Genomic DNA, 21354 nt, shown 5'->3' on the forward strand with positions numbered 1-21354 from the left:
ATTTTTGATCTAACTCGAAAGAGTAAATAAAATATAATGACTAATGCTGCTTGTTAATCTTGCCATCAAGATCATCATTAACTGACCTGTATTCTGCTGTTCCCCCAGTCGGCAACGATGATGTTCCCGTTGGCGTCCACGGCAACGCCTGTCGGGGCATTGAACTGTCCGTTCCCCTCGCCATGGGAACCAAACTTAAACAGGAACTCCCCGTCTGCACTGTACACCTATTAGGGAAGGAATTCAAACTGTTCAGAAGTAGTGTGTCCGAACCTCAAACCTAGCATCATGTCCACAGCCAGGTTCAACTCTAACCTCAACCCTAGCATCATGTCCACAGCCAGGTTCAACTCTAACCTCAACCCTAGCATCATGTCCACAGCCAGGTTCAACTCTAACCTCAACCCTAGCATCATGTCCACAGCCAGGTTCAACTCTAACCTCAACCCTAGCATCATGTCCACAGCCAGGTTCAACTCTAACCTCAACCCTAGCATCATGTCCACAGCCAGGTTCAACTCTAACCTCAACCCTAGCATCATATCCACAGCCAGGTTTAACTCTAACCTCAACCCTAGCTTCATGTCCACAGCCAGGTTCAACTCTAACCTCAACCCTAGCTTCATGTCCACAGCCAGGTTCAACTCTAACCTCAACCCCAGCTTCATGTCCACAGCCAGGTTCAACTCTAACCTCAACCCCAGCTTCATGTCCACAGCCAGGTTCAACCCTCACTCTAACCTCAAGCCCAACCTTAAACCACAACCCTAACCTACACTGTTCAGAGGTAGTCTACCACACACATCCAACAGTTAACATAACAAAGTTCATTTGAAATTATTCAAACTGACATCAGATACCCAACAGTGGAAGTGGGACATTTTCCTGTGGCACAGTGACGTACAGTAACTACAGGATGGCAGTGAGGGAATGACACAAAGCTGCAACCACAGAACGCTCAAGGCCTGAAGTCAAGGCATTTTAAACCTACCTGATATGACTACAGTAACACACACACAAACACAGAGAGAGAGAAAGAGAAAATAGTGAGACGTACCTTCACTGAATGGTTGTGGAAGTCTGTTACCACAATCTCATTTTTGTTGTTGATCGCCACAAAGTGGGGACCTAGGGAAGGGGATGGAGGAAGGGAGAGAGAGAGGAGGCGGAGAGAAGATGAGTCATCAACATAACAGTGCAGTAGAGGAAGTTCCAGACTATTTTAGGACTTTGTACACAACAGGACTGTGGAAACACCAAGCAATGTCCAATGTAAGACATGGCAATGGGCAGTTGCATCATGAAGAGACTGCTATACCATACATCAATACTTACTGAACGCAGGGCCAGATTTACTCAGCTTGGGTTCCAGTGAAATGTTTGTACCACTTTTTTCTAAAAATGAAACAAAATGTGATTGTCAGAGATGAGATTGAAATGAGTGACAGGTTTCTCCATGGAGCTAGTGAAGCCATATCATTGGAGGGTTATAGAAATGGAAGAGAATCACACTGACCAAAGAGTTAAAAGCAGAATCCAAAAAACAGGAATTGTTCCAAAAATAGTGACAATCAGTGGAATAAGTCCCAGAACTGCAAACCCATAGATAGATCATGCAAGGAGTATCTCCCCTACCTGTGAACTGTCTGTCTGATGTCCCCCTGGCTCCAAACTTGGTGACCAGCTTCCCATTGGCCTGGAAGATGAACACACAGCAGGCCTTGTTATCCACGGTGATGATGTGTCCGTTCCTGTCCACCGCCACTCCTTTAGGGCCCATCAGACGACCCGCCCCGATCTTACTCTGTCAGGGAGATAGAGAGAATGGAAGGTCAGAGGGAAAGATGTGATGAGTCTTATCTGACGTGAAAATCAAAAGGGGCAGCTATGGGAAAGCTCAGTTCACCCGGTACGTATAGAACATATACTGTATACTTATACTGACTGTTTAACGTTGACGTTTCAGCTCGAGGTCTTTCTCAAGACCAGTCTCCTAGAGTATCCTCATGACCTCTCACCTTGAACTTCCCGTCGGAGGAGAAGATGCTGACCCAGCGGTTGTCGTAGTCGGCCACAATGATGTCACCGTTCATATCCACGGTGACCCCCGTGGGGCGCTGCAGTTGCCCCGGCGACCGACCCCTGACCCCAAACCTCAGCTTGAATGCCCCATCGTTGGAGAACACCTGGAGAATAAATACCACAACAATTGTCCCTTTTTGTCCCTTTTTCTTAAGGGACAATAAGGAATAGGGTGACATTTGAGATGTGCCTTGAAATATGTGCTTGACCTGTGATACTATGATTGAAACTATAGCCTTAACCTAATACCTTTTCTGCTTTGCAATGTAGTACACTCATCCCACCCTGTCACTATACACATGGTTACCTTTCTCTCACAGGTTGTATGCAGGGGTGTAAAGTACTTAAGTAAAAATACTTTAAAGTACTACTCAAGTAGTTTTTGGGGGAATCTGTACATTACTTTATTATTTATATTTTTTACAACATTTACTACATTCCCAAAGAAAGTAATGTACTTTTTACTCCATACATTTTCCCTGATGCCCAAATGTACTCATTACATTTTGAATGCTGAGGCAGGACAGGAAAATGGTCCAATTAACACAAGATAATCAAGAGAACATCCCTGGTCATCCCTACTGCCTCTGATCTTGCAAACTCACTAAACACAAATGCTTCATTGGTAAATGATGTCTGAGTGTTGGTGTGCCCCTGGCCATCAGTAAATTAAAATAAAAAAACATTGTGCCCTGGTTTACTTAATATAAGGAATTTGAAATTATTTACACCTGATACTTAAGTATATTTTAGCAATTACATTTACTTTTGATACTTACACTACCGTTCAAAAGTTTGGGGTCACTTCGGAATTTTCTTGTTTTTGAAAGAAAAGCACATTTTTACAGTGTAGACATTGTTAGTGTTGTAAATGACTATCGTAGCTGGAAACTGCCTCTTTTTTTATGGAATATCTACATAGGCGTACAGAGGCCCATTATCAGCAAACATCACTCCTGTGTTACAATGGCACATTGTGTTAGCTAATCCAAGTTTACAATAGCAAGAAAACTGTCCTTTAGACTAGTTGAGTAACTGGAGCATCAGAATTTGTGGGTTTGATTACAGGCTCAAAATGGCCAGAAACAAAGAACTTTCTTCTGAAACTCGTCAGTCTATTCTTGTTCTGAGAAATTAAGGCTATTCCTTGTGAGAAATTGCCAAGAAACTGAAGATCTCGTACAACACTGTGTACTACACATTCACAGAACAGAGCAAACTAACCAGAATAGAAAGAGTGGGAGGCCCCGGTGCACAACTGAGCAAGAGGACAAGTACATTAGAGTGTCTAGTTTGAGAAATGGATGCCTCGCAAGTCAACTGGCAGCTTCATTAAATAGTACCCGCAAAACACCAGTCTCAACTGGTTGTATGGTTGTAGTCTCACCTGTATACACTGGTTGTATGGCTGTAGTCTCACCTGTATACACTGGTTGTTGCTGTCAGCCACTACGATACGTCCGTTGCTGGAGGTGGAGATTCCCTGGAGGTTTGTAAACTCTGCTTTATCTCTCCCTCTAGTTCCTGTCAAATACACACATCCAGTTAGAACACAGAGTCAAACCATCACACATCCAGTTAGAACACAGAGTCAAACCATCACACATCCAGTTAGAACACAGAGTCAAACCATCACACATCCAGTTAGAACACAGAGTCAAACCATCACACATCCAGTTAGAACACAGTCAAACCATCACACATCCAGTTAGAACACAGTCAAACCATCACACATCCAGTTAGAACACAGAGTCAAACCATCACACATCCAGTAAGAACACAGTCAAACCATCACACATCCAGTTAGAACACAGTCAAACCATCACACATCCAGTAAGAACACAGTCAAACCATCACACATCCAGTTAGAACACAGTCAAACCATCACATATCCAGTAAGAACACAGTCAAACCATCACACATCCAGTTAGAACACAGTCAAACCATCACACATCCAGTAAGAACACAGTCAAACCATCACACATCCAGTAAGAACACAGTCAAACCATCACATATCCAGTTAGAACACAGTCAAACCATCACACATCCAGTAAGAACACAGTCAAACCATCACATATCCAGTAAGAACACAGTCAAACCATCACACATCCAGTAAGAACACAGTCAAACCATCACACATCCAGTTAGAACACAGTCAAACCATCACACATCCAGTAAGAACACAGTCAAACCATCACATATCCAGTTAGAACACAGTCAAACCATCACACATCCAGTTAGAACACAGTCAAACCATCACACATCCAGTAAGAACACAGTCAAACCATCACACATCCAGTTAGAACACAGTCAAACCATCACACATCCAGTTAGAACACAGTCAAACCATCACACATCCAGTAAGAACACAGTCAAACCATCACACATCCAGTTAGAACACAGAGTCAAACCATCACATATCCAGTAAGAACACAGTCAAACCATCACACATCCAGTTAGAACACAGAGTCAAACCATCACATATCCAGTAAGAACACAGTCAAACCATCACACATCCAGTAAGAACACAGTCTGTGTCCATGGAAAAAAGGGCTAAATAGCAGAGTCACGAGTTATCACAGAGAGACCTCAAAAGATCTTCATCGGTAAGATTGCTGAGAGCAGTGAAACAAATTGTATTTTCCTACTTTTCCCACAGCATTGTCTGTACCCTGCAGCCTGCACTGAGAAAACTAAGATAACTATTATCCAACTTGATCACTATATGTGGTTGTCTTACTTTAGTCTTATTGTACCTACTGCAGTTGCAGGCACTGCCTCTGGATACGAGTGTAAATAACAAGTCAAATGTTAATGTCTTCATCAGTAACGCTGCTTTAAAAAACTATGGGAGCATTGAACCAATGTGTGAGTATTCCCTTTTCCCCATGGCCTGTTTTGTACCATGCAGGCTTTTAAACTGATTGTCAAAGACAGTAGCAAAGAAAGCTGTTTTTGAAAATGTTTTTACCTGTAATTTGCAATCGTGACTTGTGATTGTTTTAGCTACTTTAGTTAAATCCACTTTAAAGTCATAGGATAAGATAATCACCTAAATGACTCATAGGATAAGATAATCACCTAAATGACTCATAGGATAAGATAATCACCTAAATGACTCATAGGATAAGATAATCACCTAAATGACTCATAGGATAAGATAATCACCTAAATGACTCATAGGATAAGATAATCACCTAAATGACTCATAGGATAAGATAATCACCTAAATGACTCATAGGATAAGATAATCACCTAAATGACTCATAGGATAAGATAATCACCTAAATGACTCAAAGGATAAGATAATCACCTAAATGACTCATAGGATAAGATAATCACCTAAATGACTCATAGGATAAGATAATCACCTAAATGACTCATAGGATAAGATAATCACCTAAATGACTCATAGGATAAGATAATCACCTAAATGACTCAAATGTAAATATAAGCAGCTGTACCACATAGTTAAACTAATATTAATTTACTATTACATGTCTCTGATCTGCACCTACCGACTCTGTAGATGAGTTCATCCTCGATGGGGTTCTCCTTCTTCTTGGTGGTGCTGTACATACTGGAGGGTCTCCTCACAGCCTTCTGTCTGATGTGGCCCCCCGTCCCACTAGGACTCTTCACCCTCCTCTTCACATCGTCTGGAGATTGCAGAACGTCCGAGGGCTTGACCGCACGCAGCCGGAACGGACTGCCCCTGACCGGCTGGTCGTATAGGAGGAGAGAGAAGGAGAACTCCCCCTCAGAGCGCATGGTATAGCCCACCTGCAGAATATTTTGGAACAGACCCTTATCAGGCACCTCCAGGGGAATAAAGTCTTAGACAGTACAGCTGCATACAAAATAAACACTGTACATTAAACACTTGACAATACATACATTGGATAGATTACATACATTAGATTACACAACACATATATTGCAAGTTATGATGTCATATACGAAGTACAGTTATCCTCACCTCATACGTCCCATTCTTATTATCCACCACCTCCGTCTCCGTGGTTACCGCCCCGTCCACCGACATAATCTCGGCCCGCAGCGCCGCGTTGCCTGTCTTTACCAGCTCGCTGTCCTTATCCTTGGTCGTCACTGTGACGCTGGTGTGCTGGCCAACCAGTGTGTGGCGTAGTCCCTCTCCCGTGGCGACGGAGGTGTGGCCAATGGCTCCCGTGGTGATGAGCACGCCCAGGTTCTGGATAGAACGACGAAGACCCTCTGTCTCCACCTGGCAGTCAAGATGGCCATTCTCATGGGGCTGGGAGGGGGAAAGGGTAGGTTTGTTAAGTTGATCAAATCAAACTTTATTTGCCACATGCGCCGAATACACTTTACCGTGAAATGATTTACTTAAAAAGCCCTTAACCAACACTGCAGTTCAAGAAGAAGATAATATTTACCAAGTAGGCTAAAATAAAAAGTATTAATAAAAAGTAACACAATAACAATAATGAGGCTATATACAGGGGGCATCGGTACAGAGTCAGTGTGTGGGGTACAGGCTAGTTGAGGTAATCTGTACATGTAGGTGGGGGCGAAGTGACTATGCATAGATAACAACCAAACTGCGAGTAGCAGCAGTGTACAAAAGAGGGGGGGGGGGGGGGGGTCAATGTAAATTGTCCTGTGGCGATTTTATGAATTGTTCAGCAGTCTAATGGCTTGGGGGTAAAAGCTGTTGAGGCTTTTGGTCCTAGACTTGGCGCTCCGGTACCGCTTGCTGTGCGGTAGCAGAGAAAACAGTCTATAACTTGGGTGACTGTAGTCTCTGACAATTTTATGGGCTTTCCTCTGACACCGCCTATTATAGGCCCTGGATGTCAGGAAGCTTGGCCCCAGTGATGTACTGGGCCATTCGCACTACCCTCTGTAGCGCCTTACGGTCAGATGTTGAGCAGTTGCCGTACCAGGTGATGCAACTGGTCAGGATGCTCTCGATGGTGCAGCTGTAGAACCTTTTGAGGATCTGGGGACCCATGCCAAATCTTTTCAGTCTCCTGAGGGGGAAAGGTTTTGACGTGCCCTCTTCACGACTGTCTTGGTGTGTTTGGACCATGATAGTTCGTTGGTGATGTGGACACCAAGGAACTTGAAACTATCGTCCCGCTCCACTACAGCCTCATCGATGTTAATGGGGGCCTGTCCGGCCCTCCTTTTCCTGTAGTTCACGATCAGCTCCTTTGTCTTGCTCATATTGAGGGAGGGGTTTTTGTCCTGGCACCACACTGCCAGGTCTCTGATCTCCTCCCTATAGGCCGTCTCATGGTTGTTGGTGATAAGGCCTACCAATGCTGTGTCATCAGCAAACTTAATGATGGTGTTGGAGTTGTGTTTGGCCATGCAGTCTTGGGTGAACAGGGAATACAGGAGGGGACTAAGTACACACCCCTGAGGGGTCCCAGTGTTAAGGATCAGCATGGCAGACATGTTGTTGCCTACTCTTACCACCTGGAGGGGACCCATCAGCATCCTTATGGCTTTGTCCCGAATGGAAACCTATTCTCTATGTACTGTAGTGCACTTTTGACCAGGGCCCATTGGGAACGTAGCCTTTATCATCATTGTATACATATATATGTGAAACTAGCAAACAAACGTCTCCACCAACCTGTTCTGGGTAGGTGTGTCGGGCCAGGGCGCTGACCCTCTCCCCCATCTGTTTCTGGACCAGCAGAACCTCTGTAGCACTGCCATGGCTCAGAGCCTGCTCCGTAAAACTACTGCAGCTCTGGATGTTGTCCTTACCCTGCAGGAGAGAGGAGAGTTGGGCCTGGAGCACCTACAGACAGAGAGAAGAGGAGGGATGTTAAGAGAGGGAGGAGAGGAGAGAGAAATAGTTGGAGGGAGGAGAAAGGGATAATAAGAGTCAGGGAGGAGACAGGGATAGTAAGAGACAGGGAGGAGACAGGGATAGTAAGAGACAGGGATAGTAAGAGTCAGGGAGGAGACAGGGATAGTAAGAGTCAGGGAGGAGACAGGGATAGTAAGAGTCAGGGAGGAGACAGGGATAGTAAGAGACAGGGAGGAGACAGGGATAGTAAGAGTCAGGGAGGAGAGGAGACCGGGAGGAGAGAGGGATAGTAAGAGGAGTCAGGGAGGAGACAGGGATAGTAAGAGACAGGGAGGAGACAGGGATAGTAAGAGACAGGGAGGAGAGGAGACCGGGAGGAGTGAGGGATAGTAAGAGTAAGGGAGGAGACAGGGATAGTAAGAGACAGGGAGGAGAGGAGACCGGGAGGAGTGAGGGATAGTAAGAGTCAGGGAGGAGAGGAGAGAGAGAATGGTAGTTAGGTAGTCAGAAACAATGTGAAGAGAGGGAGAAAAAGGAGGTAAGACCGAGAGAGAGATAGTCATCCACAGGTAGTTCTTCATAGACCATCACTGTGTCCCAAATGTCCCCCTATTCCCTATATAGTGCCCTACTTTTGACCAGAGCCTTATGGGCCCTGGTCATAAATTGTGCACTGAATAGGATATAGGGTGCCATTTGGGACAGCAAATCTAATCCAGTTGCAGGTACCTTCTGCTTGGTGCAGCAGATGTTCTCCAGGTCAGTGATGAGGGTGGTCTTCCTGAGGTGTAGCGCCCTCTCTAGCTCCTCAAAGGTACTGCTGATCTCTGTCACCGCCTCGTTCTTCCTGTCAGTCAGCTGCTTGGAGATCTCCCCTACCAGCTCTATAGCAGCCCTCAGCTGGGGCAGCCTGGGACAGGAAGAGGAAACAGTATACGGTCACTACCTCACACAGTCCAATCAAGTCTAACCAACGAGCATGAACAGAGGAACTGACTAAATGTGTGTGCAATTTCTATCGATCTTCATGAGAAGCTGAAACCAGAGACTGGAAAACTGCACTCCGGTCATTTATCATTGCACTTACCAAGACTTATCCAGTGTGTACACGGTCAATGTACTCAGAATAGGGCTTTAACCATCCTAATACCGTCCCTCAATACAGACAGAGTAGTATAGACCGTCCCTCATTACAGGCAGAGCAGTATAGACCGTCCCTCATTACAGACAGAGCAGTATAGACCGTCCCTCATTACAGACAGAGCAGTATAGACTGTCCCTCATTACAGACAGAGCAGTATAGACCGTCCCTCATTACAGACAGAGCAGTATAGACCGTCCCTCATTACGGGCAGAGCAGTATAGACCGGTTTACCATCCAGTACCTGTTGCGTATGGCATCCAGCTGGGTCTTCAGGGCTGCTTTCTGTTGCTCCAAGACATCTCTCAGAGGGACAGTCACATGTTCCCTGTGCTCTCCCTCAGTACACTCCAAACACATGGCAGTCTCACACGACTCGCAGTAGAACTCCATCACCTACAGGGGGCGCAGGGGAGCAACACACAGCACAACTCAAAACACATGATGACTCACCATAGACCAGGCAGGTTCATACAGTGACAAGGTCAAACATGGAGATGTTTTCTCAATGTTTGGGGGCTTGTAAATGTGATTTAGCTAGTCAATGGTACATATCCACAAAGCGACTCAAAGTAGGAGTGATGATCTAGGATCCGATTAGCCTTTTAGATCATAATGAATGAGATTATATGGACAGATCCTAGACCAGTACTCTTACTCGTCCCAGATCTAAAATCAGTTGTGTTCACTCTATCAGTCATTGACACCAATGTATCATCAATTAGATGCCAGACTGAAGCCTACCTTTCCCGCTTTGTTGGGGCAGGAGAGTTGCAGCAGCGGGGTAGTAGAGGGGTAGATGGGACAGTAGAGGGGTAATAGAAGCCTACCTTTCCCGCTTTGTTGGGGCAGGAGAGTTGCAGCAGCGGGGTAGTAGAGGGGTAGATGGGACAGTAGAGGGGTAATAGAAGCCTACCTTTCCCGCTTTGTTGGGGCAGGAGAGTTGCAGCAGCGGGGTAGTAGAGGGGTAGATGGGGCAGTAGAGGGGTAATAGAAGCCTACCTTTCCCGCTTTGTTGGGGCAGGAGAGTTGCAGCAGCGGGGTAGTAGAGGGGTAGATGGGGCAGTAGAGGGGTAATAGAAGCCTACCTTTCCCGCTTTGTTGGGGCAGGAGAGTTGCAGCAGCGGGGTAGTAAAGGGGTAGATGGGGCAGTAGAGGGGTAATAGAAGCCTACCTTTCCCGCTTTGTTGGGGCAGGAGAGTTGCAGCAGCGGGGTAGTAGAGGGGTAGATGGGGCAGTAGAGGGGTAATAGAAGCCTACCTTGCCCGCTTTGTTGGGGCAGGAGAGTTGCAGCAGCGGGGTAGTAGAGGGGTAGATGGGGCAGTAGAGGGGTAATAGAAGCCTACCTTGCCCTCGTGGTTGGGGCAGGAGAGCGGCTGGCAGCGGGGTAGTAGAGGGGTAGATGGGGCAGTAGAGGGGTAATAGAAGCCTACCTTGCCCTCGTGGTTGGGGCAGGAGAGCGGCTGGCAGGCGGCAGCTGCACTGACTGACTCCAGCACACTACAGGCCTCTGGAGGAGAACACTCTGGGTCCCTCTGCAGCACCTCCATCAGGTTGGTTATGAAGAAGTTGTTCTGCAGCGCGGCCACGCCCTTCTCTGGCAGGATGGACGTCTGACGACACACGGGACACGATAGTGTCAGGGACTGAGGGGGGATGTAGTTCTGTAGGCATCTGGAAAAGACAGGAGAGAACAACAGGGATGGCTTGTTATAAACCATGTCAAGTTGATGGTTATGGCTCATTACATTTAAACAAATGTCAACCCTTTCAACAATTGGCGCCAATACAAAGGGTCAAGTCAAGGATCTACAACAGTGCAGCCTACTACAGGCAGTGCATGCAATATGTCTGCTCAGTAGGCCAGTAGCCTTTCCTGAAGATGATGTGAACAGAACAGACAGGGCAGAGGACAGTGCAGACGTCAGCGAGCTGTGTCAGGCAATACAGAGAGCGCAGAGCTCGCGCAGGCAAATGAGGGCATTCCTGTCAAGTGAGGGTAACAGGGATGGAAAGAGCTGCTAGCTGGCAACATCACTGTGGACTGTGCCATCTCTTCTGTTCTCCCTTCTCTTTCCTCTCTTCCTCCACATCTCTCCGTCTCTCCACGTCTTTCCGTCTTCCCCCTGTGAATGGCTGGTGAGATGGGTGAAACAGCAGTACTGTGGCACCCTCAGGAGAATGCACCCTGCTCCTCCTCCACCAGGCCTGGAGAGGCTGCCTGTCACTTTAAGTCACAGGGAAGCCAAGCTGCTTAGGAGATCCCTGGCATACAGTACAAGGACCCTCTCATGACTTTATGCCGTAACACATATTTGACTCTCATGACTTTATGCCGTAACACATATTTGACTCTCATGACTTTATGGCGTAACATATTTGACTCTCATGACTTTATGGCGTAACACATATTTGACTCTCTCATGACTTCATGCCGTAACACATATTTGACTCTCTCATGACTTTATGGCGTAACACATATTTGACTCTCTCATGACTTTATGGCGTAACACATATTTGACTCTCATGACTTTATGGCGTAACATACAGTGCCTTGCGAAAGTATTCGCCCCCCTTGAACTTTGCGACCTTTTGCCACATTTCAGGCTTCAAACATAAAGATATAAAACTGTATTTTTTTGTGAAGAATCAACAACAAGTGGGACACAATCATGAAGTGGAACGACATTTATTGGATATTTCAAACTTTATTAACAAATCAAAAACTGAAAAATTGGGCGTGCAAAATTATTCAGCCCCTTTACTTTCAGTGCAGCAAACTCTCTCCAGAAGTTCAGTGAGGATCTCTGAATGATCCAATGTTGACCTAAATGACTAATGATGATAAATACAATCCAACTGTGTGTAATCAAGTCTCCGTATAAATGCACCTGCACTGTGATAGTCTCAGAGGTCCGTCAAAAGCGCAGAGAGCATCATGAAGAACAAGGAACACACCAGGCAGGTCCAAGATACTGTTGTGAAGAAGTTTAAAGCCGGATTTGGATACAAAAAGATTTCCCAAGCTTTAAACATTCCAAGGAGCACTGTGCAAGCGATAATATTGAAATGGAAGGAGTATCAGACCACTGCAAATCTACCAAGACCTGGCCGTCCCTCTAAACTTTCAGCTCATACAAGGAGAAGACTGATCAGAGATGCAGCCAAGAGGCCCATGATCACTCTGGATGAACTGCAGAGATCTACAGCTGAGGTGGGAGACTCTGTCCATAGGACAACAATCAGTCGTATATTGCACAAATCTGGCCTTTGTGGAAGAGTGGCAAGAAGAAAGCCATTTCTTAAAGATATCCATAAAAAGTGTTGTTTAAAGTTTGCCACAAGCCACTTGGGAGACACACCAAACATGTGGAAGAAGGTGCTCTGGTCAGATGAAACCAAAATTGAACTTTTTGGCAACAATGCAAAACGTTATGTTTGGCGTAAAAGCAACACAGCTGAACACACCATCCCCACTGTCAAACATGGTGGTGGCAGCATCATGGTTTGGGCCTGCTTTTCTTCAGCGGGGACAGGGAAGATGGTTAAAATTGATGGGAAGATGGATGGAGCCAAATACAGGACCATTCTAGAAGAAAACCTGATGGAGTCTGCAAAAGACCTGAGACTGGGACGGAGATTTGTCTTCCAACAAGACAATGATCCAAAACATAAAGCAAAATCTACAATGGAATGGTTCAAAAATAAACATATCCAGGTGTTAGAATGGCCAAGTCAAAGACCAGACCTGAATCCAATCGAGAATCTGTGGAAAGAACTGAAAACTGCTGTTCACAAATGCTCTCCATCCAACTTCACTGAGCTCGAGCTGTTTTGCAAGGAGGAATGGGAAAAAATTTCAGTCTCTCGATGTGCAAAACTGATAGACATACCCCAAGCGACTTACAGCTGTAATCGCAGCAAAAGGTGGCGCTACAAAGTATTAACTTAAGGGGGCTGAATAATTTTGCACGCCCAATTTTTTAATTTTTTAATTGTTAAAAAAGTTTGAAATATCCAATAAATGTCGTTCCACTTCATGATTGTGTCCCACTTGTTGTTGATTTTTCACAAAAAAATACAGTTTTATATCTTTATGTTTGAAGCCTGAAATGTGGCAAAAGGTCGCAAAGTTCAAGGGGGCTGAATACTTTCGCAAGGCACTGTATATATATACACACACATACATACATACACATATATATATATATATATATACATACACACACATACATATACATATATATATATATATATATATATATATACACACACACACACACACACATATATACAGTGGGGCAAAAAAGTATTTAGTCAGACACCAATTGTGCAAGTTCTCCCACTTAAAAAGATGAGAGGCCTGTAATTTTCATCATAGGTACACTTCAACTATGACAGACAAAATGAGAAAAACAAATCCAGAAAATCACATTGTAGGATTTTTTATGAATTTATTTGCAAACTATGGTGGAAAATAAGTATTTGGTCACCTACAAACAAGCAAGATTTCTGGCTCTCACAGACCTGTAACTTCTTCTTTAAGAGGCTCCCCTGTCCTCCACTCATTATCTGTATTAATAGCACCTGTTTGAACTTGTTATCAGTATAAAAGACACCTGTCCACAACCTCAAACAGTCACACTCCAAACTCCACTATGGCCAAGACCAAAGAGCTTTCAAAGGACACCAGAAACAAAATTGTAGACCTGCACCAGGCTGGGAAGACTGCATCTGCAATAGGTAAGCAGCTTGGTTTGAAGAAATCAACTGTGGGAGCAATTATTAGGAAATGGAAGACATACAAGACCACTGATAATCTCCCTCGATCTGGGGCTCCACGCAAGATCTCACCCCGTGGGGTCAAAATGATCACAAGAACGGTGAGCAAAAATCCCAGAACCACACGGGGGGACCTAGTGAATGACCTGCAGAGAGCTGGGACCAAAGTAACAAAGCCTCCCATCAGCAAGGGCATTGAAGATGAAACGCGGCTGGGTCTTTCAGCATGACAATGATCCCAAACACACTGCCCGGGCAACGAAGGAGTGGCTTCGCAAGAAGCATTTCAAGGTCCTGGAGTGGCCTAGCCAGTCTCCAGATCTCAACCCCATAGAAAATCTTTGGAGGGAGTTGAAAGTCCGTGTTGCCCAGCAACAGCCCCAAAACATCACTGCTCTAGAGGAGATCTGCATGGAGGAATGGGCCAAAATACCAGCAATAGTGTGTGAAAACCTTGTGAAGACTTACAGAAAACGTTTGACCTCTGTCATTGCCAACAAAGGGTATATAACGTATTGAGATAAACTTTTGTTATTGACCAAATACTTATTTTCCACCATAATTTGCAAATAAATTCATTAAAAATCCTACAATGTGATTTTCTGGATTTTTTCTTCTCATTTAGTCTATCATAGTTGAAGTGTACCTATGATGAAAATTACAGGCATCTCATCTTTTTAAGTGGGAGAACTTGCACAATTGGTGGCTGACTAAATATTTTTTTGCCCCACTGTACATACACACACACACACACACACACACACACACACACACACACACACACACACACACACACACACACACACACACACACACACACGACACCTGTCTGAGTGGATTAGTCTATCACTCTACGACATGTGCTACAGTAATTGTATATGGTTATATTACATAAGAACAATAGTGCAACACTAATAAGCATAATATTATTTTATAACAAATGCTCTTTCTTGGTGTTGAGAACAATGTGGTGGAGGCAGCAGCAGAATGAGGAGATGAGAAAACAGCCCTTGCCTTATTGTCTAAGAAAAGTGAGGAGAGAGGAAACACCAACATAATTAGGTCTATAATTAATAGCCTAACAGTTAAATGTGCCTGGTTTTATAAATCATCCATATATATCTCCAGAAATAAGACAGATCCTGCTTCTGTTGCCTGTTTGAGTTAATAGCCTACTGATTCCGTGAGCGCCAAGCCCCACGCAAAGGCATGTCAAGTATACGATTTCACAAATTTGGCTGTTTTAATAAATCTCCTTCTTAATGTTATTATTACTATCATTATTATGACCATCATTGTAATAAGTAATGTCATTATCATTAGTAGGCTTAGTATAGCAGTCTTCTAATTTAGTATTAACACAGTAACTTACTTAAGTATTGAAATATAGGTCTATACAGGCTACTATATCAATCAATTATTCATTCATGGTCATCACATAACATAAGAGTCATTCATGATTTGAAATGCAATCAAGCATTTTAGTTTTAAAATAATTTAAAGCGAGCCTTGAATAATTAGCTCAAACAATAAATAAACTGTTCCATTTTGGAAATTGCATTCACGAATGAATGTGACTGTTTTTAGTCTTGGCTATAATAGTCTTAATAAAAAGTCATAATAAAAAAAACATTACAACAAAGTCTCTGGTACACTTATTATGTACTTAGTGTTGCTAACATTGTTCCAACGCAGCACTATCAGTAGATATCTCAGATAGGGGTGAGTGAGGCCTAAGAGGGTTTTATAAATAAGCATCAACCAGTGGGTCTTGCGACGGGTATACAGAGATGACGAGTGTACAGATGAGTATAGAGTGCAGTGATGTGTCCTATAAAGAGCATTGGTGGCAAATCTGATGGCCGAATGGTAAAGAACATTTAGCCCCTCGAGAGCGCCCTTATCCGCCGATCTATAAATTATGTCTGAGTTATCTAGCATGGGTAGGATGGTCATCTGAATCAGGGTTAGTTTGGCAGCTGGGGTGAAACAGGAGCGATTACGATAGAGGAAACCAAGTCTAAATTTAAAACTTTAGCCTGCAGCTTTGATATGTGCTGAGAGAAGGACAGTGCAATGTCTAGCCATACTCCAAAGTACTTGTATGAGGTGACTACCTCAAGCTCTAAACCATCAGAAGTAGTAATCACACCTGTGGGAGGAGGGGCATTCTTCTTACCAGACCACATGACCTTTGTTTTGGAGGGGTTCAGAACAAGGTTAAGGGTAGAGAAAGCTTGTTGGACACTAAGAAAGCTTTGATGTAGAGCATTTAACACAAAATCTGGGGAGGGGCCAGCTGAGTATAGGACTGTATCATCTGACTATTAATGGATGAGAGAGCTTCCTACTGCCTGATCTATGTTGTTAACCTCTTGGATCTCTGGGGGCGCTATTTCATTTTTGGATAAAAAACGTTCCCGTTTTAAGCGCGATATTTTGTCACGAAAAGATGCTCGACTATGCATATTCTTGACCGTTTTGGAAAGAAAACACTCTGAAGTTTCAGAATCTGCAAAGATTTTGTCTGTAAGTACCCCAGAACTCATTCTACAGGCGAAACCAAGATGATGCATCACCCAGGAATTAGCAGAATTTCTGAAGCTCTGTTTTCCATTGTCTCCTTATATGGCTGTGATTGCGCAAGGAATGAGCCTACACTTTCTGTCGTTCGCCCAAGGTCTTAGCAGCATTGTGACGTATTTGTAGGCATATCATTGGAAGATTGACCATAAGAGACTACATTTTCCAAGTGTCCGCCTGGTGTCCTGCGTCGAATTCGGTGCGCAATTGCCAGCTGCTTCCACTTTACCATTTGATTCAGGGGAGAAAGCATGTGTCCAAGAACGATGTATCAATGAAGAGATATGTGAAAAACACCTTGATGATTGATTCTAAACAACGTTTGCCATGTTTTCAGTCGATATTATGGAGTTAATTTGGAAAAAAGTTCGCGTTTTGAGGACTGAATTTTCGTTTTTTTTTTGGTAGCCAAATGTGATGTATAAAACGGAGCTATTTCTAATACACAAAGAATCTTTTTGGAAAAACTGAGCATCTGCTATCCAACTGAGAGTATCCTCATTGAAAACATCAGAAGTTCTTCAAAGGTAAGATTTTATTTGAAGGCTTTTATGTTTTTGTTGAAATGTTGCGTGCTGGATGCTAACGCTAATGCTAACGCTAAATCCTTTGTTTGCTAGCTACTGTTACACAAATTATTGTTTTCCTATGGTTGAGAAGCATATTTTGAAAATCTGAGATGACAGTTTTGTTTACAAAAGGCTAAGCTTGCGAGATGGCATATTTATTTCATTTCATTTGCGATTTTCATGAATAGTTAACGTTGCGTTATGGTAATGAGCTTGAGTCTGTATTCCTGATACCGGATCCGGTATGGGGAGTTCCAAGAGGTTAATGTAAATTGAGAAGTGCGTGGGGCCTAGGATCAAGCCTTGGGGTACTCCCTTGGTGACAGGCAGTGGCTGAGACAGCAGATTTTCTGACTTTATACACTGCACTCTTTGAGAGAGCTAGTTAGCAAACCAGCCCCAAGACCCCACAGAGGCAAAAATACTCCTTAGCCTGCCCACAAGAATGGAATGGTCTACCGTATCAAAAGGTTTGGCCAAGTCAATAGAAATAGTAACATAATATTGCTTAGAATCAAGGGCAACGGTGACATCATTGAGGACCTTTAAGGTTGCAGTGACACATCCATAACCTGAGTGGAAACCAAATTGCATACCCGAGAGAATACTATAGACATCAAGAAAGACAGTCAGTTGATTATTGACAAGTTTTATCAACACTTTTGATAAACAGGGCAAAATAGAAATAGGCCTATAACAGTTAGGATCAGCTTGATCTCCCCCTTTAAATAAAGGACGAACCGTGGCTGCCTTCCAAGCAATGGGAACCTCCCCAGAGAGGAGAGACAGACACTTGGCGATTATAGGGGCAGCAACCTTAAAGAAGAAATGGTCTAAACCATCTGACCCAGATGGTTTTTAGGGTCAAGTTAAAGGAGCTCCTTTAGCACCTCGGACTCAGTTACTGCCTGCAGGGAGAAACTTTGTAGCGTGGCAGGGGGAAAAGGGGAGAAGCATCGGGGATAGTTGCATTAGAAGGGGTGGGATGGGCAAGGAGGCATGGCTGAGTCAAATAGGAATCCTGACTTAATATAGTTCATATAGTTCACTGTAATAGCTACTGTAAATTGGACAGTGCAGTTAGATTAACAAGAATTTAAGCTTTCTGCCAATATCAGATATGTCTATGTCCTGGGAAATGTTCTTATTACTTACAAACTCATGCTAGTCGAATTAGCCTACGTTAGCTCAACCGTCCCGTGGACGGGACACCGAGCCCGAAGTAGTTTTAACGGACTTGCCTAGTTAAATAAAGGTTCAATTTAAAAAAATGACATAACTAGTCAAATTTATTCCACACATCTGACTTCCCCTTTACCTCATGAGCAACCAGTAGCCTAAACATAACCCTGTTTCGAGTTTATTTGTCACGTCCTCTGCATCCATTCTGCTGTAACGGTGCTCCCAGTTTGTTATAACCAATTCATTGATGTGATTATGATATGCTATAGGTCAGGCCTTATTGGTCACATGCATGGGGTGCATACATGTGTCACATAAAGAGAGCGAGGGTTGAGGGAACAGGGGATGTTTTTCCTAAACAAATGCGGGATTTCAGTAACGTAACTTTTCAGTTATAATTGGCTGTAATTATGTTGCAGCTTCAGCAACACGGACAGTGCTATACACACTGTGGTGGTCGCTGCAGCAGGGAGGAGAGAGACAACGGGTGCTAGTCACACAGTCACTGTCTCTATTTTTTAACACAGTGCACGCAGCCAGTCTGAGCCAAGCCCAGCGCAATCAAATCAACTGCTGGTTGGACTCCCTCTAGTCATTTGTGTGTCTTAATTATTTAATCAAACTGTGTGCTTAAAGCACAAGCTCAGTGAATATAGTTGATTTGGTTAAAACAAATTGGATGTGTCTATATATGATCGACAAAGATGTTTTAGGGTTATGGTAAAGGCCAGGGTTCCCCAACTGGCGATGATTTTATTTGGTCCCCCCAAGTTTTCTGAGCAAAATAAATAAATAAATATGTATTATTTAATTTTTTATTGTTAGACATAAGACTGTAAAAAGACCAGCAAATGAGCTCCAAGTGATTTTAATTTTGGAAATCTGTTCCAAAGTATTCCTACACATAATAGTGATCATATACACATGTAAGCACGGTTTGAAATTATTATGTTTTAGTCAAATATTATATCTCTTTGGGCTTCTTCTGGTCAATTTGCAGTTATTTGTAATTATGTTCCGGTCCCCTGACCATCCGCTCAAGAACAAATCGGCCCACGGCTGATTTTGGTGGATGATCCCTGGTGTAGGGTGTATGGTAGAGACTTAATTCTCACAGAAGGTGTGTAGGCAGGGCAGGACTTTAGGGTTGTGGTAGTGGTTAGGTGTATGGTAGAGACTTACTTCTCACAGAAGGTGTGTAGGCAGGGCAGGACTTTAGGGTTGTGGTAGTGGTTAGGTGTAGGGTGTATGGTAGAGACTTACTTCTCACAGAAGGTGTGTAGGCAGGGCAGGACTTTAGGGTTGTGGTAGTGGTCCAGACAGATGCTGCAGACCAGGAACTGTTTGTCTATCTGCCGGACCACTGGGCTGGTGCTGCCCGTCTCACGCTTCGCCATGGCGACAGACATTCACAGGAGAGGGAGCACAAGCACCTCTTCACCTGGAGAGAGAGAGTGAGATGAGCGGGTGAGAACACTGACACACAAACTGCGTTAAGAATTCAGACTCTTTTCCAAGGAGTGTATCCTTGCTTAATTTTCTTCATAGATTGTCAAGGCATTGGATTGGTGAAAGCATTGGCTAGAGGGACATTACACCATTTTTCTTACACAAGTTAATTCCCTTTACATCCATGACGGAGAGTGAATTAATAGAGAATCAGAATACAACTACAGAGAAAGAGGAGGCCCCACCTGACCATAGGAAGGGAGAACAGGATCACTACCAGTTCAAGGCTTCACAGCAGGAAGAGGGCGTCATGTCATTGTATAGAAGAATGACTTGATGTCCAGAAACAATGGCATCATCATCAGGAGACAAAGTAAAGGGTGTTCTCCTAGTTGATCCAACCCTATCCTATAAAACACAGATGATCCCTTATATGGACCAGCTAAACTAGCGGCCTATCTAACAATGAAAATAAATTAATTTAAAAATGGAAGGAAGTGGTCACAACGGTTTCCACTAGTTACCACAGCCACAAAGTCAAAATTGTCTCTGAAAAATATTATTTTTGGTTTTAATTTAAGGGTAGGATTAGGCATAAGGTTAGCAGTGTGGTTAGGTTTAAAATCACATTTTAAGAGGATCAATTGTAGAAATAGGTGGGGTTTATGACTTTGTGGCTATGGTAACTAGTGACGACTAGGCACAAGTCCGATATAACACCTCATATTTTTTTGTCAAGGTTGCCAAAATATCACGCGTCCTACTTATATTCGTACACTCATAACAAACTAATCATTACGAAACTTCTATTCGATCAATTAAGCCACAAGTAGCAAATAGGCCATTCAATATTTTTGACACCATCTCATTGGGGCGGCAGGTAGCCTAGTGGTTAGAGCGCTGCACCAGTAACCGAAAGGTTGCTAAATCGAATCCCCAAGCTGGCAAGGTAAAAAATCTGTCGTTCTGCCCCTGAACAAGGCAGTTAACCCACTGTTCCCCGGTAGGTCGTCATTACAGATAAGAATTTGTTCTTAACTGACTTGCCTAGTTACATAGAGGTTCATTTATTTTTAAATAACACATTTATACACTCCTCACTTGGTGAGTGGAAAAAATGAAAAAACGCCACCTGCTGGAGAAGACACATTTTGGGCCCAGTTATCCCTCTCCAGTTATTTGTCTTCCTCTCCACCAACAGACTCCAGCTCCCCCAGGGGGACTAAGGTAATAACTAAGGTAATATTACTGAACTGCTTCATGACTTAATGACTGGGGAGACAATTGGATCCATGTGATTACGACTGCAGGGCCACAGGGCCACAGGGCTCAGCTCAAAGACAATCTAATTATGCACACCACCAGCAGCAGTGTGAGGAAATGAACCATTTCACTGAAACTCAGAGGTGTGTGTCACAGAGGTAACTAGAGAATAAGTCTGAGTCCAAAATGGTACCCTAATCCCTTATATGGTGCCATTTCGGACACTACCTATTAACTTAATGTTTTGTATTTGTTTCTCTTATTTCTATATTACATTTTTAGAGTACAGTAAAATGACAAATCAGTGGTTTTGGCAGGCCAGCCAGAGCTGGCATTACAATGATTTGTATCAGTGGGTCAACTCCAGATTAACAGTGTAGAGATGCCATGCTGTACTGTCTATATGAACACAGAATAACAGGGTAGAGATGCCATGATGATGACATGCTGTACATCTGTCATATAGAACACAGATTAACCCCTACATCATGTAA

At 43.7% G+C, this 21354-nt stretch overlaps 1 protein-coding gene across 5 annotated transcripts in view; it reads right to left on the minus strand.

Moving 5' to 3' along the window:
* LOC139382817 (tripartite motif-containing protein 3-like) overlaps positions 1 to 21354 on the minus strand; it is a 44104-nt gene that overhangs the window by 2337 nt on the left and 20413 nt on the right. For 2 of the 5 annotated variants that reach the window (XM_071127037.1, XM_071127038.1), the window contains exons 2-14: positions 19412 to 19589; positions 10466 to 10706; positions 9277 to 9428; positions 8621 to 8801; positions 7709 to 7879; positions 6062 to 6358; positions 5601 to 5865; positions 3503 to 3606; positions 2019 to 2186; positions 1636 to 1804; positions 1336 to 1395; positions 1058 to 1128; positions 87 to 227 (exon numbers count right to left, since the gene is read on the minus strand). In XM_071127037.1, the coding sequence (XP_070983138.1) occupies positions 87 to 227; positions 1058 to 1128; positions 1336 to 1395; positions 1636 to 1804; positions 2019 to 2186; positions 3503 to 3606; positions 5601 to 5865; positions 6062 to 6358; positions 7709 to 7879; positions 8621 to 8801; positions 9277 to 9428; positions 10466 to 10706; positions 19412 to 19557 (2166 nt within the window). In that variant the 5' untranslated portion in view covers positions 19558 to 19589. Of the gene's footprint in view, positions 1 to 86; positions 228 to 1057; positions 1129 to 1335; positions 1396 to 1635; positions 1805 to 2018; positions 2187 to 3502; positions 3607 to 5600; positions 5866 to 6061; positions 6359 to 7708; positions 7880 to 8620; positions 8802 to 9276; positions 9429 to 10378; positions 10707 to 19330; positions 19373 to 19411; positions 19590 to 21354 lie in introns of those variants that run through there. The other 3 variants (XM_071127035.1, XM_071127036.1, XM_071127040.1) reach the window with 2 other exon arrangements.

This window comes from Oncorhynchus clarkii, chromosome 24 (genome assembly GCF_045791955.1).
Source record: "Oncorhynchus clarkii lewisi isolate Uvic-CL-2024 chromosome 24, UVic_Ocla_1.0, whole genome shotgun sequence".
Lineage (NCBI taxonomy): Eukaryota > Metazoa > Chordata > Actinopteri > Salmoniformes > Salmonidae > Oncorhynchus > Oncorhynchus clarkii.